The 17301-nt window shown below is 41.0% G+C and overlaps 1 protein-coding gene across 1 annotated transcript in view; it reads left to right on the forward strand.

Moving 5' to 3' along the window:
- GRIK3 (glutamate ionotropic receptor kainate type subunit 3) overlaps positions 1–17301 on the forward strand; it is a 592020-nt gene that overhangs the window by 545259 nt on the left and 29460 nt on the right. Inside the window, exon 13 of the mRNA XM_066592013.1 lies at positions 4941–5158. Coding sequence (XP_066448110.1) covers positions 4941–5158 — 218 coding nt within the window. The remainder of the gene's footprint in view (positions 1–4940; positions 5159–17301) is intronic.

Consider the following 17301-nt stretch of genomic DNA (forward strand, 5'->3'; position numbering starts at 1 on the left):
ACTCGGACGAGTAGTGCTTTACCGAGTACGTTCGCTCATCTCTACACAAGAACTTCAGTTTTTGAAAGATTCAGTTTTAGATAGAGAGACAACATAGTGTTAGAAAGAATGGGCAGACAATCATGAGCATTTTATAGTAGCGAAGGAGCGATGTCATAGGAGAAAGTACTGTATATAATTGGGTGTCCTCAAGTTAAAGATGGTATTGAGATCCAAATCTACTGATAGTTTGCCTAATGGGGCTGTGTAGATGGAAAAGAGGAGAGGACCAAGGACACAACACTGAGGAACCCCAACCACTAGGGGAAAAGGAGAAAAAGTAGAGCTTGCAAATCATATACTGAACATTTTGACATCTCTCCAAAGAGTTCTAATCAGAGCTCTGGCCGAGCTATGCAAAGACATTCACAGAGTTGTCCCTAAGCCATTCCTGTGTTGTGTTGCTTGTTTGCTAGGAGTCATTGTATTGTTGGAATGTGAACCTTCTGCCCAGTTTCAGGTCTCTTGCGCTCCAGAACAGGTTTTAATTAAAAATATCTCAGAATTTTAATTCATTCAACTTTCCATCAACCTTGATTAGTCTTCCTGTCCCAGCCACTGAGAAACACTCCAGCAGCATGATGCTGTTACCCCCTTGCTTGACTGTGGAGATGGTATTGGGCAGGTGATGAGCAGTGCCTTGTTTCCTCCAAACATAATGCCTATAACTGAGGCCAAAAGGTTCAATCTTGGTTTCATCAGGCCAGAGAATCTTGTTTCTCAGGCTAAAAGTCATTTAGGTGCTTTTTTTTATAAACTCCAGGCAAGCTTTCAGGTGTCTTTTACTGAGGGGAATCAATACCAAAATCAATATATTTGCCAAAAGCAACAACCCTGAGTGGATCCCTTTAAAAGTAAACTTTTATTGATCACATATAAAATTTCACCTAAAAAATATAAAAAGAGCAGATATTCTACAGAACAAAATTATACAGACTCAAATATTCTGAACATATAAACTACCTGCCTCACTATTTATATTGGGTGTATTTATATTTTATTAGGAATGGTGGAGCTAGCGCTCACTCCACCAACTCCAGCACAATGGCTCTTGAACTGAGTCATAGAAACCAATATGACCATTTGAACTAGTGCATAAATTATATTAGTCACTGACTGGTATCAGTGGTACTAATATACTGAGAGCACCACAATCAATAGCGAGAAGATAAATGCTTAAAGCTCCAATCTGAAGCTAAAACATAGCACTACAGCTTCCCCAACATGTTTCACCAGACAACTGGCATACTCAGGGGTACATGGAGCTATTGATGCAGCACCTGGATGTAACAGACATATATATCAGTAAGAGACGGGATCAGTGTCATCCCCACCACCAATCAGCTGTGTGAGAGACAGAGGGATCAACCAATAATGTCTCTGGTGTAATGCACAGACATCACTGTAAAGACTAATAGTTAAAATGTGGCAGCCAATAGGGAAACATATAACATTCAGCCAATGGGAGACATATTGCCAAAGCACTTCCTGCTTTAATCACCCTGAGCATGCTTAGTCGATCAAAACAAACTGATCGAATCAAAATTTCCTCAGGACTGAGACATTCTCTGCATTAATCACCCTGAGCATGCTTAGTTGATCAAAACAGGCTGATAGAATCAAAATCTCCACAAGGCCTAAATGTAGGTATAATTTGCATTATGATAACCAAGCAATCAATACTAGCATAATGTCACCAAGCGGTCACAAACCTGTTTAATGTGCTAAAATAAATGATATCCCTCTCTATCATGTTTCCCCGAAAATACGTTCTACCCCAAAAATAAGCCCTATCCTGATTTTTTTTTGGGGGGGCAGGCTTGAAATATAAGTCCTACCCTGAAAATACGCCCTAGCTAAACTACATTAAAAAGAGTAAATACATTACGTAGCAGCTGTGGTCTGGGTCCCTCACGCTCGTCTCTGAGGTTCCATAGCTCCTCCGTGCACCCTGCACTCCTCGGCCGCCAACACAACATCACTTGCTGGTCACGGGATTCATAAATCCCACCTCCAGGAAGTGATAGCTCTGATTGATTCAGCAAGCACTGATCTTAGCCATCAATGTGACATTCTGGGGAAGTAGAGGGGGTAACAACTGGTGGAGGTTGAGAACACACTCCAATAACGGGTCCACCATTAGTCACAATGGGGAGAGTGGAGCCAGTGAGCTGCTCAATACTATGAATGGGATAATTACTATTATCTCTATACAGATTAGAGTTCCTAGATACTGAATTCCTACAAGGATAGGGGCTTGGTTTTTATATGTCTGTCTATTTATTTTAGTTCTTTTTCTACGTTTGTTCCTATCAGATGTATGTTTGTCCAATTTTGATTCAGATATATCTGTATATCTGTTTTGGTGATAATGTCTATTATTTTTCTTCAAGTAGACTTGTCCCGTCTCAAAATCACGACTATCCCTTAGGAACATTCGATGTTTCTTATCTTTAATTTCTTTCTTATATAGTTCAATATTCCTTTGTAATCTCTGTACAAGAGTAGGAAATCCCTTATCTTCTGAAAACGCCTGGGCATCATTAATTTCTTTCTCTAACCGAGCTGTTATTTTTTGGGATTTTTTTTTTTTTTAAATCCCATAGATATCGTATCGTACACAGTGATTTATCAGTTAATAAAGTTTCCTAACCTTTGATCAAAATCAACATCATCAATGTGTGAATTTGGTGTAATATTAATTCTCAACCTACGATAAACCAGATTACATTGGAGATACTTGTCAAAACTTGCTACCTCCCACCAGGATCTTATGTATTGCTTGTATGTTTTTTTGTTCTTAAAAAGTTCTTAAAAGTTAGATGGATATCCAATTGCCGATTGCCTATATTCCCCGTAGAGAAGACCTGTGCCATCTCATTATCTGCATCCCTGAAATTAATAACGTGTGTCAAAAAAACAGCTATTACCAGATGGGGCATGTAAACAATAGTAGTATTAATTTAAAGAGGAATAAGTATAAAGCCACTAAGGCTCATATATAGTAGGAGTCATAGATACCAGGGATCAATCCCTGTAGATAAGATAATCTAATATGGAAAAACAAAAAGGAAAGGCTCAGAGTCCAGCAGGGTCCCATTGTAATCAATACCAAAACCAATATATTTGCCAAAAGCAACAATCCTGAGTAAAAGTAAACTTTTATTGATCACATATAAAAATTCACCTAAAAAAAGTATTAAAAGAACAGATATGCTGTAGCAGCAGGAAAAAATTATGGTCTGTTTTGATCAACTGATTATGTTCAGGGTGACTAATACAAGGACTGTTTTGGCAATGTGTCTCCCATTAACTGAATGTTATGCTTTCCTCTATTGCCTGCCACCTACTACATCTCCTATTGGTCTTAACATTGATGTCTAAACATTACACTCAAAGCCATTATTGGTTGATGCCTCTGTCTCTCACAGAGATCCCGCCTCTTACTGATATTTATGTCTGTTACAGACGGGTGCTGCCTCTATAGCTCCATGTACCCCTGAGGATGCCAGTTGTCTGGTGAAAAATGTCAGAGGAGCTCTAGTGTTATGTTTTAGCTTCAGATTTATACTGTAGGCAGTTATTCCCTCACTACTAATTTTGGTGCTCTCAATATCAGTCCCACTAATACCAGTCAGTGACTAGTGTAATTTATGGACTAGTTCACATGGTCATATAGTTTCTATGACTTAGTGCAAGAGCCATTGTGCGGGAGTCGGTGGAGTGAGCACTAGCTCCGCCGTCCCTAATAAGATATACAATGTATTTAGTGAGACAGGTAGATTATATCTTCAGACTCTTTGAGTCTGTATAACTTTTTTCTGCTGCTACAGTATATCTGTTCTTTTTAGATATTTTTGAGGTGAAATTTTATATGTGATTAATAAAAGTTTACTTTTAAAGGGATTCACTCAGGATTGTTACTTTCGGCATATATATTGGTTTTGGTATTGATTGCAGTGGGACCCTACTGGACCTGAGCCTTTCCTTTTTGTTTGTCCATATTACATTATTTTACTTAGGAGAGACTTCTTTCTGGCCACTCTGCCATAAATCCAAGATTGGTGGAGTGCTGCAGTGATGGTTGACCTTCTGAAAGTTTCTCCCATCTGCACTCAGGATCTTTGGTGTTCAGACAGAGTGACCGTGGGTTCTTGGACACCTCTCTTACCAACACTCTTCTCCCACAATTACTTAGTTTAGTGGGTCGGCCAGCTGTAGGAAGAGTCCCAGTTTAAGAATTATGAAGGCCACTCTTGGGAACTTTCAGTGCAGCAGAAGTTTTCTGTAGTCTTTTTCAGATTTGTGCTTTCACACAATCCTGTCACTGAGCTCTACAAGCAGTTCTTTCCTCCTCATAGCTTGGTTTTGGCTTTTATATGCATTGTGAGTTGTGAGACCTTAATTAGACAGGGGTATGTTTTTTAAAATTCTATCCAATCAACTGAATTTACCACAGGTGGACTACAGTCAAAGTGAGGAAGTATCTCAAGACAAATGGGAAGCCCCCAGAGCTAAATTTCAAGTGACATACCATAAGGGTCTGAATACTTATGTCAATGTTAAATGTTAGTTTTTTATTTTAAAAAAATCAAAAAGATTCATAACATTCTGTTTTCACTTTGTCGTGATTGGGTATTGAGTGCAGAAGGATGGGGGAAATTTAGATTTTTGCTATTTGCACAAGGCCACAACATAGCAAAATGTAAAAAAAGTAAAAGGGTCAGAAGATTTTCCCGACCTAGTATAGCACAAAGGAAACAGATAAATAACACATTTACCTCTGCATCAACTGTACAATTTTAGCAAGAATAGCCATACACACTCATTAAGAAAACAAACAGATGACACAATAAGAGTAAAAGTTGGAAGTTATATTTGTCGTTTTACTTGTGTTGTAGGCTCTGAACTTATGCCAAAAGCTTTGTCAACAAGGATTATTGGCGGCATTTGGTGGTTTTTCACTTTAATCATTATATCATCATACACTGCAAACCTTGCTGCCTTCCTGACGGTGGAGAGGATGGAGTCTGTCATTGACTCAGCAGATGACCTGGCGAGGCAGACAAAGATAGAATATGGAGCTGTCCTTGATGGAGCAACAATGAATTTTTTCAAGGTAGGGGAATGTCATCTTCTTTGTACCATATGGCAGTTACAGTTGCAAGGAAAATTATTCAACCCCTCACTACAAATTACGTTTATTTGCCAAATTTGTAACATTTTTTTTAGTTTGCAAAAGGAAAATCAAACAAAAAGAATTTAAATAGTTCAACAAAACTAATATAGCACGTGATTTTTCTCAATTCAACACAAAATGCCACTTTTTTAATAACTAGTGAAGTCTCAGAATTATTTAAGCCCTTTATGACAAGCATTTTTAGTACTTAGAGCATCCTGCTATGACTTGCTGCAAATGCAATGCATCGCCAGACACCAGCTTCTGACAGTGTTTCTGAGGTATTTCGTGGGCAATGACCTCCAGTTTACTAATATTGTTGGGCTTGCGTGTTGCAACAACTTTCTTCAAATACTACCAAAAATTGTCTATGGGGTTCAAGTCAGGTGACTGTGATGGTCATGTCAGAATCTTCCAGGACTTCTCCTAAAATGAAGCCTCGCTGTACTTTAAGCTATGCTTGATGTCGATGCCCATTTAGAAGGTTCTATGATCCCCAACCTACAGCTTTCTCACAGAAGACATGACGATTTTCTGATTTTCTAGGATTTTCTGAAACTATAGGTTTCCAGTGCCAAAGGAAGCAAACCAGCTCCAGATCATCATGAGCCAACACCATGTTTCATGGTAGGCAGGGTGTTCTTTTCAGTGTATGCTACATTCTTCTTCCTCCAGGCATACAGTTAATCCATAGACCCGAAAAGTTTTTAGTTTTGTTTTATCACTCCATAAGACAGAATCCCAAGATTTCTGTGGTTTATGTATATGATTTTGAGCATACTGGAGACAATTTTTCTTGTGCTTTTGGGTTAGTAGAAGTATTTGTCTTGGAGTTCGGGCATTAAGGTCTTCAGGATTTAGTATGTGCCTAATTATGTGCAAACAGAAACCTCATTGCTTTCTGCCACCAAATCTTGCTGTAGGTCTTTTATAGGCACTCAATGGTTTTGACCACCTACCTTCTCAGGAATCTACTGGCAGCTAGTGATCGCTTAGTCTTTCTGCCATGTCCAAGTAGTATAATCACTTTATCTCTAAGAATACTCAGTGCCAATGCTATCTTTTTGCTTCATTTTCCTTGTTTGTTCAAGGCAATGATCTCTTTTCTTAGCTTTTTGGACAACTGTTTTGACTTAGGACCCTTTTACATGGAATTACCTGTCGAGTGCAAATGTTCCACAGGTTCTCCCAGCAATAATAGTTCCTGTGCTTTTACATAAGAACGAGTATCACTAGTGAATAGAGGCCTGTCCACCTCCATTCACATTTTAGCAGGCAGTCATTCATAAAACTGAATGATGAATGAGAAGCGCATGAACTCACCTTCGTTGTTCAGTCGGGAGGCATGCATTTAATATGAACAATAATTGGTCTGTGTATCAGGGCCCTTAGTCATATTTCTAACATACAAGCAAACATCACAAATTAGCAAAGTCCTATCCAGTCTAGGTATATTATGTGTTTTATCTCAGGCACACCTGATGCAAGTAATGATGCCATTGATTAACTGCATCAGGTGTGCTTAAAACAATACCTGAAGTGCAAATGTGTGTTCTTTTGAGGGATTGAAGTCAGGAAGCTGAATAATTCTGAGAGTGCAATAATCATCAAAAGTCCCATTTTGTGTTGAATTTGAAGAAATCACTTGTTACTATGTAGTACTTGTGTTGAGCTATTTAAATTCTTCGCATTTGATTGAAAAATAAAAGAGCTTAATGCTTGTAAATTTGGCAAGTAATCCTAATTTGCAATGGGGGTTGAATAATTTTAATTGCAACTGTAGGTATCTTAGGTATTTTCTGCATCTGTTAACTTCATTCTTCGAATATATTCCAATGTATGAACATATGTTATTAAATGGTTAAGTATGCGGACAATCTAACATCTCTTTCCAAAACTATTGCCATTGGGGCATTGGTCATTAATGTGTAGTTGGTCCACTCTTGGCTGCTAGAATAATATTCATTATTTATTAAGGAGTCTAGGTTTTGTTTTCCCTGTTGCTGACTTTCACTTCTATTGGGCCACTAGGCTCTGCACAGTCGAGTCATCAGCATAATGAAAAAAAACCCTATTCACCTTTTAAAACCCTGAACACTCTACATAGTCTGTGGTTATGTTGCTAAATCAAAGAAGTGCATTACCATTATGTAATCACATCAGGTAACCACTGCCAGCTGAGACCATGAGATGCATATATTGAAATGACAGCTATGGCCAGTAATTGATTGGAGTAGTCAGCTGCCACTATGGTATGCTTTTGCTTAAGTAAGGTAAATACAGTTCAGATAGGGATCAATTGACCAATGTCGCTGGATTGGCAGGAGATTTAAAAGGTATGCATTTTTCATTCTTTTAATTATGGTATTGCATACTGTATGTAGCTGATATTTTTTTTTAAACCTGAAAAATCCCTTTAGTTGACTAAAAGCATATCTTATGTCAACAAACCAATTTTTTTATGTGCCCTGGGGTGCTGTCATCCTAAAGCATGAACATATAAAATTGCTTAAAGGGGTTGTCCGAGTTACGAGAAACTCCCCCAAACAGGTCTCCATAAAAAAATCACCTCTCTGTGCTCCCCATTCTTCCCCTGCTGCTGGCTTCGGTCTCTGCTCTCTGTTTACAGGCAGCGTAAAGTGATGTTACATAAACTTACTGTAGTACCCAATGACAGCGTTCAACCATGATTGCTATTGCTTGTTTGTAGACAAGCTCAGCCTGTAAAGTAATATCACAGGAAGACCAGAGCTGAAGGTGGACAACAAACAGGGAAGTAAAGAGAGTTGAGTAACTGCCGATTTGTTATTTTTATGCATGAGGCACCCATTGACAGAGGTTTTCTTTAACTTGGACAACCTCTTTAAGAAATCCAATCCTTGAAGCTCTTGACAAGTGGTTATTACATTGGCATCACTTTTATATGCATTTTAAAATTGCATTATATTTCAGTCTATGATAGATTAATTTTATATGCTATCTAATACAACTCTCAGCTGCTTTATGCTATGAGTAGGTGTACCTGCTGCTTCACAGCCCTACAATTAGTATTATTCTAGATCAATTTCTACTTTCACATTGAACAAAAATAAAATGAAAAAAAACAAAAAATCTGAAGTCATGGTAACCTTAACATCTAGGGAGGCCAGTATTGTGGGGTAATTGACTAAATCATTGTGCAGTAGAGATGAGCGAGCACCAAAATGCTCGGGTGCTCGTTACCCAAGCCGAGCTTTTTGTAATGCTAGAGAGCTTGTTTCGAGTAACGAACCCCATTGAAAACAATGGTCTGCCTGCACCCCGAAATTGTTTTTCAGGGAGGGGCTTTACATATAAGCCCTTCCCTGAAAAACAATAATTTTTGTGTAAAAAAAAAATAAAAATAAATAAACCTACTGTTAAAATCGTGACCAAAGGGGACTGGGTATGCACACGGGTTTTTGGCAAACTGACCCTACTCTACACTGGAGGATGGCAAGGTCCTACCTAAGCGGGGAGATTGCCCCAATAAGGGCAGCCCAGCGGTCTTCGGATCTGGGCCGTAGCTGATCCTAGCAGCCACGCACCAGAACAGGATGCATTCACATGCCACATAACAGGGACTGAACAACAGGACACACAGAGCCAGAATACACAGCATACAGCAGCCAAACTGCAACTACTAGTAACAGATAGGAAGCTGAATATAAATACCAGGCATTCGTTGACATTTTGTACAAAACGTGAAAGCTAGCAGGCCACTTCACGGCTCCTGGTTATACTGCTAGTCCCTACACAAACCAGGAGTCCAGCAGAACCGGACACAATTCACACAGCACGCTGCAACAGGACAAGACACAGATCGCATGTCACACAGCAAGCTAACATAAAACTGACAGAAAATAAACAAACAAACGGACATGAACCAAGAGGACACAGATCACACAGCAAACTTCAACAGACAAGGATTCATGGCTGCTCACCCTGAACACCAGACAGAGACTGATCAGGAGCTGGGTTTATATGTGAGTACAGACCCAGGAGATTGCCTAGCAGGAAGTACCACACCCAGCCAGCTCAATCAATTAACCCTGTGAGGGCTGTGCTGCTAGGAAGCTTAGAACTGCAGATCCCAGCAGCACATGTAACACCTACCTCTCCGCCGCTGCTGTGTCCCCCGCATGCGGCAGATGTTTCCTTCATCCCCGCTAGTAAAAAAAATTCCCTGCTGCACCTGCCACATCTGTGACAGATGCAGCAAAGGAATTCTTCATCCCTGCGGGGAATAAAGAATTCCCTACCACAGCTGTCACAGATGACAGCTGCAGTAGAGGATTCTGCTGCGGGCACATGGTAATTGTTTTTGGACTTCGCTGAGCCCCGGCAGCTGAAGAAAGGTGAGTATTCTTTTTTTTATTTATTCACCATGTCTTCTTGTTTTTCAGGGAAGGGCTTATATTTAAAGCCCTTCCCTGAAAAACAATATCAGGATGCTGGCAGCTGGACAGGTAAGTTTTTTTTTTGTTTTTTTTTAAACACTAAAATTGTTGTTTTTCAGGGAAGGGCTTATGTTTAAAGCCATTCCCTGAAAAACAATTACTGGGTGCCGGCAGCAGGATCCTCTACCGCAGCTGTCATGGGGGATTGAAGAATTCCTCTGCTGCATCTGTCATATGGAATATGCATATGTAGCAGCAGGGAATTTTTTTTACTTGCGAGGATGAAGGAAGTGTGGACACAGCAGCGGCGGAGAGGTAAGATTATTTATTTATTTTTGCACTAAAATAATTGTTTTTTAGGGAAGGGCTTATATTTAAATCCATTCCATTAAAAACAATTCAGGGGTGTTGGCAAACCACTGCTTTCAGTGGAGCTTGACAAAGACCCGTGTTTGTATTGGAGTCAAAATGTCGCTATTCTTATGATCATGAGGTACTGATTTAGCATTCCAATGGATGCATAAAAATCTTTTTTTGCCCCTGAAAACCTGCTGCCTAAAACTCTTTTGTTATTTGGACTATATATGTGTGGGATCTGGATTCCATCCTCATTTAGGCGTGCAGTAATCTCCTGAAGAAAACAAAACCTCCCCCTCCCCCTCAGATGGGTTGTGGTGAGTGCTGCTGGTTCTGTTTTACTATTTTTCAATGGAGCCGCCGGCAGCAGCCACGGCTCCGTTGAAAACATGTGGGGAGGAAATTTTTTCGAGCACCACACGGTGCTCGGCTCGAGTAAAGAGTACATCAAGCAGGCAAGTGCTCGAATGAGCATCAAGCTCGGACGAGCATGCTCGCTCATCTCTATTGTGCAGTAACGAATGTCTCTGAAGTTAAGGGATTGTCTCAATAACAAAAACGCATTTTGGACCTAGTTGGATGTCTTATTCTGGGTTGTCTACTTGAGACCTCCTTCTCTATTACAGCAAGAGCTGATAGCAAAGACAACTCCTCACTCTGGTGGACACCGCATTGGTTCATTCTTAATCTTTCCAGGAATCATGTAATATTGCATTTTCCTGAAACTTTCTACAATGCTTAAAGTTGATGACCTAGTTCTTTAGAAGCTGGACCACAGTGATCATCTGAGTGCTGGTCCAGGTTCATTGTAAAAATCTGATTCTGTGAATGCAACTGCATAGAAATGCCTGAACACACCTGGTCTAATTCATATTTGTGTGTATATATATATATTTGTGCGTACAGTATATATGAATACAGCTGTTCATGAAAGATGGATAAATGTTATGCAGAGTATGTATGCAAACATTAATGTTGAGCATGAAATAAAAGGTGCAGAAGTTTTATTAGCCTTTTCATGCTGTGCTCATTGAATTGAATTTAGGGTATGAACTTACTTAATGGTGACCGCATGTCTGTATGGATTCCAAGTTGATTGTTAATGGCTGTATTATTTTGATTTAAACAGTATTTTTACTTACTGCAAAACTGTGCAGTAAGTAACAATCAATATTGGAGAATAATCTTATACTCAATAGTTCTTTTAAGCAGCTGAGTGAGTGAGGATCAGAAAATAAAGGACTAAAATGACCTAATTTTACAATGTATACTTTGCATCAACATAGTAGAGATAAGGATTCACACAGTAGAATAAGAAATATTGTGCATTGGAAATTATGCATTTGGATTTTGTCCATTCACATTTTGCCCTTTTGCGGATCCCTATAGGATACAACTGAGCAGCAATTTCAGGGAAGTTTGTTTTCCATATATACTCACACCGAGATCCTAAGATCAAGTCGTGTTTATTTCAAAGTACATATTCCATAGCCATGCAACATTTCGACCATAGTGTGGTCTTTGTCAAGCATATACAAACAGGCTGATAGTCATACATTATATATAACACCACCATCAATAGTCTAAATCTGCTATACATAGGGCACACCTACATCACGATATCAACCTACCAGTAAAGACCATCCATCGTGTGGCAGCTGGACTCGATTAACCTCTAGAAGGGACGCCCCAGAATTAACTATCGCAGCATCATAAGACACCAGTATGTGCATAAAGCAACTGCACAAGTGCTAAAAAAATCACTCATCCAGACGCCAGAGAAAGCAGCGTGCCCAATCTTCAAAAAAATGTCCGACCTCGGTACTCACTGAGCATGTGCACCGCTAGCGTCTCAAAGCTTGCCAAACACTAGAGGGAGCATGGTAACCGATCTGGGCTACATAAAGATGGCCACCAACAATATAAATTGTGCCTGCGCTCCCCTCCTCATATGGAAGTTGCTGTGCCACGTGCTTTGTTGAAGGGGTCACAATGCTTCAGTTAGTGCTCCTGCCCCTTTGTTTTGATCATCGCTAGCGGTCTCAACCTTCGATCATTCATTGATGGCCTACCTTATGGACTTGTGTTTACACATATTGGTTATTCTAAGGAGGTAGAGATGCAAGGAGAAAGACAACGCAGCTGTCTCAACTAATGGTGAGACAGGTGTGCCTGTCTGAACCAATGATGACACGGAGGGGTGTGTTTCAAACTACTTTATACTCCTTATAGACACTGTGGCAATGCTGTAAACACAGATCATAGCTCTGCCCTAACGGAGCTAGGCTAAAAAAGCAGCCAAGAAGGAAGATCTTAAGAAAATAAATAGCAGGTACGCATCACCTATAGGTACTAATTTATGTATAATTTCTAAACACTTGAATGGACAAATACTTTAAGTGTTTAATCATCTTTTACTGTTTTCAATGTAATGACATGTAAGGAGATTTATTTCCATTTCATATTAGAAAGACACCTTTGAATATAGTAAATGATCCTGTTAAGGTCACCTTTTCTTGTCCACAGAGACAGCTTGGACTATATGACTTTCTCGTTCTGTAATAGGATTGTTAAATTAAATAAATATAGGAAATCTTGTCTTGTCTTGACAGAAACATTTGATATGGTAAATATAGGCCTTTCAAAAAGGGATTAAACTGAAATTGACTGCAATATGTAGCTTCTTATGAAAGCTGGTGGAAGGAGATCTAATTATTGAGTACACTTAATTTTAAAATGTGACAAGAAATTGTTAAGCTTTATTTCTGGAGAAAATTAACAAAGGTGTAAACAAATTAATTATTTTATAAAACTTTATTTCAAAAATTAAGTGTATTCTGTAAAAATAGGGTTACTATAATCACTAGAGAACACATCATTTCTTCAAATAAGTCTGCTGATGCTAGACCATCACTAGATCTCCAATTGCTTTCACTACTATGTTTCTAACCTCTATTGAGGATAAAAGCATAATACATAAAACATCAGAAGTCCCAAGAAGTCATAATCTCTAATTCTATTATAAATCTTGAGCTCAACTATATTTTGCAGAATTGAAAATTTAAACCACTGTACTAATTTTTCAAAACACTGCTCACCTTATAATACCATATTTTCATCACATGCGTCTTGTGATTTCTGGTGTTTCTAGTAGGCATTGCTGTTCATTTTATAGTAAATTTTTAATCTTTACATCGCCCCACAAGCCAATAGCAAAGGAAGCATCATGCTCATAGCATTTACCACAATTTTGTAAAGCACATTGTCCGGCCTTGAGCCTGGGACCTCCTGTGCTCTGGGTGGTGGCGCTCCCCAGTGAGCTATCCAGCTTGCTAAGCAATCTTCTTTGCTGGTCTTGTTGCATGTTCTGTTAGCCTAGTCTCTGAACCTGTGCGATAACTACACCCATGGCTCCATACCTATCTAGTGCCGGAAGACGTTACACACATATTAAGTGCCCTAACCAAAGGTAAAAATTTATACAACTCAGAAGCTATAGTTTTCAGTGAAATAAAATTATAATTATCGCAACAATACTAAACTATAATCTATAATCTTAAAGTACTACAGAATATAATCAGATGGTTTACCTAAACTCCTAACTTGATAACAGACTTATGGATCTTTTAAAACAGCATAGACATAATATAGAACTAAAAGTAGATAAAAACAATGAATTGGGGGACAATATTTTCTACGGGCATTGACAAACCTATAGTGGTGCTAAGCTGTAGTCACACGTTCCCTTGGTGACTGAATGGAATTAGTTGCTCACCTGACACTTCAGTGGAAACCAGTACTTCAAGTGACATTGTTATTCCTCTCAGTAAGAGAAACAAAATCTCTCAGACATGATCCTTTTAATGGCTAACAAAAAAAGATGTTATTTCTTTTTGTTAAACATTAAGGGTGGCTACCCACTAGCGATATTTTTAATTGCACTGCGAGAGTGAGTGCCTCGCAGCGCAGAGAAAGCTCTGCAAATTGCACACTGTTTTCAATGAGACCGTCAGCAGCAGCGCCAGCCCCATTAAAAATATAGGGAATACAGACTTCTGCCATAGCTGTTACAGGTGTGACAGCTATGGCAGAGGATTCCTTCATCCCTGCGGAGACCGTGGGGGTGAAGGGATTCTCTGCCACAGTTGTCACAGTTGTGGTAGAAGTCCGTGATGCTATCCCATTGCTTTCAATAGAGTCGGCACTGCTGCGGCCCCATTGAAAGCAGTGGGTTTCAGGCAGCCCCTGCAGCGATGATTTTCGAGGAAGGGATTGAAATATAATCCCTATCCTGAAAATCCACCCTAGCTGTAAAAAAAGTAAAAAAATTATACTCACCTAGAAGAGCCATCTGGCAGTTCTCTCTGGCATGGCAGTCTTCTTCTGTGTTCTGGAGGCCGGGTATTGAAAAATCCCTGCCCCCAGAAAGCACTGGTTTCATTGGCTGAGTGCTCAGCCAATCACAGGCAGTGCTCAGCCATTGAATGACAGCTGAGTGCTGCCTGTGATTGGTCACAGTGCTCAGCTGATCACAGGCAACACTCAGCCATTCATTGAATTCAATTCATTCAGTTGAATTCAATAAATGCCTGAGCGCTGCCTGTGATTGGGCACAGTGCTCAGCTGTCACTTAATGGCTGAGCGCTGCCTGTGATTGGTTGAGCTAGATGGCTCTTCTAGGTGAGTATAATTTTTTTATTTTTTACAGCTAGGGCGGATTTTCAGGGAAGGGCTTATATTTCAAGCCCTCCCCCGAAAATCATCGCTGCAGGGGTTGCCTGCAACCCACTGCTTTCACTCTCTCCAGTGTAACAGCACAAGAGCAAGCATCCCTGGGACAAGCTATCGGGCATCTATTGTCCAAGAGTTTGTCCTGTGTTAAAGGACCATTATTCTGTTGACTGAAGAAAAATAAAAGTTGCTGAACCATTTTGTGCCTTATGGAGGAATGACAGTCCATGAAAACATTTACTGTAGGAGATCCAACTGAAAGTAGTGGTAACACAAAATGCATTCAGCATTTTTGTTAAGTCTATAGAACAGCTTGTTCTATTGGTTACTTTATTTCTATTTAATAGAGTTATTAAACTATCTTAGACAATGCATTTTCCAGTGCATGCAGAAAATAATGATCTTCCTCACATTATTATTAGAGATGAGCGAACGTACTCGTCCGAGCTTGATACTCGTTCGAGTATTAGCGTGTTCGAGATGCTCGTTACTCGAGGCGAGCACCACGCGATGTTCGAGTTACTTTCACTTTCATCTCTGAGACGTTAGCGCGCTTTTCTGGCCAATAGAAAGACAGGGAAGGCATTATAACTTCCCCCTGCAGTGAGTGGCTGGCAAGATCAGGTGTCACCTGAGTATTTAACTCGGCCCCTCCCGCGGCTTGCCACAGATGCATTCTGACATAGATCAGGGAAAGTGCTGCTGATGCTGGAGCTGCTATAGGGAGAGTGTTAGGAGTTATTTTAGGCTTCAAGAACCCCAACGGTCCTTCTTAGGGCCACATATGACCGTGTGCAGTACTGTTGAGGCTGCTGTGAGCAGTGTTGCACATTTTTTTTTTTTTTTTGTATATCGGCCGTACAGAGCATTGCGTCCTCAGTCTGCAGTAATTTTACATAGTATAGGGCCAGTAGTGGTGAGGCAGGGACAGTGGGAAAGGTGAAAGAGATATACTGTCTATATAGGCAGTGGGCTTTTTCAAAAAAATTTGGGGAAAAAAATCTATTTGGGCTGCCTGTGACCGTCCTCAGTGTACTGCGTCTCTGCTGGGGGTAGTAGTCCTAATTAATACGCAGCTAAGTGTTACAGCAGGCTTGCGCAAAAGTGTTTCCTGGCTCTGCGTTGCCCCTTACATCACCGCTGTCATCCTGTCCAGAGGGAAACAGTCTGCAGTAATTTTACATAGTATAGGCCCAGTAGTGGTGAGGCAGGGACAGTGAAAAAGGTGAAAGAGATATACTGTCTATATAGGCAGTGGGCTTTTTCCAAAAAATTTGGGAAAAAAAATCTATTTGGGCTGCCTGTGACCGTCCTCAGTGTACTGCGTCTCTGCTGGGGGTAGTAGTCCTAATTAATACGCAGCTAAGTGTTACAGCAGGCTTGCGCAAAAGTGTTTCCTGGCTCTGCATTGCCCGTTACATCACCGCCGTCATCCCGTCCAGAGGGTAACAGTATACATATATACACTGCTACAGTATCTGTCTGCTGTCTCAGCTCAGCTTTTAAAAAAATAGAAGCAAAACACTTAAGGCCTACTACTGGCCTTTTGACACTTGACTGCTTCTGCGCTGTGAATTCCATTAGCTCAGTCATACGCACATACGTCTCACTACAGGCTTGCGCAAAATTCTTTCCTGGCTCTGCTGTGCGTTCCGTAAGCGAAGTCAGCCTCCAACCACAGGCCAATAAGCGGCACATTTTATTACAGCGTTCTGTTTCTACTGGTAATACACCATGCTGAGGGGTAGGGGTAGGCCTAGAGGACGTGGACGCAGGCGAGGACGCGGAGGCCCAAGTCAGGGTGTGGGCACAGGCCGAGCTCCTGATCCAGGTGTATCGCAGCCGACTGGTGCGGGATTAGTAGAGAGGCACGTTTCTGGCATCCCCACATTCATCTCACAATTAATGGGTCCACGCGGTAGACCTTTATTAGAAAATGAGCAGCGTGAGCAGGTCCTGTCGTGGATGGCAGAAAGTGCATCCAGCAATCTATCGACCACCCAGAGTTCTGCACCGTCCACTGCTGCAACTCTAAATCCTCTGGCTGCTGCTCCTCCTTCCCCTCCCAGCCTCCTCACTCCATTACAATGACACATTCTGAGGAGCAGGCAGACTCCCAGGAACTGTTCTCGGGCCCCTGCCCAGAATGGGCAGCAATGGTTCCTATCCCACCGGAGGAGTTTGTCGTGACCGATGCCCAACCTTTGGAAAGTTCCCGGGGTCTGGGGGATGAGGCTGGGGACTTCCGGCAACTGTCTCAAGAGCTTTCAGTGGGTGAGGAGGACGACGACGATGAGACACAGTTGTCTATCAGTAAGGTAGTAGTAATTGCAGTAAGTCCGAGGGAGGAGCGCACAGAGGATTCGGAGGAAGAGCAGCAGGACGATGAGGTGACTGACCCCACCTGGTTTGCTACGCCTACTGAGGACAGGTCTTCAGAGGGGGAGGCAAGTGCAGCAGCAGGGCAGGTTGGAAGAGCCAGTGCGGTGGCCGGGGGTAGAGGCAGGGCCAGACCGAATAATCCACCAACTGTTTCCCAAAGCGCCCCCTCGCGCCATGCCACCCTGCAGAGGCCGA

The sequence above is a fragment of the Eleutherodactylus coqui genome, chromosome 1 (assembly GCF_035609145.1).
Source record: "Eleutherodactylus coqui strain aEleCoq1 chromosome 1, aEleCoq1.hap1, whole genome shotgun sequence".
Lineage (NCBI taxonomy): Eukaryota > Metazoa > Chordata > Amphibia > Anura > Eleutherodactylidae > Eleutherodactylus > Eleutherodactylus coqui.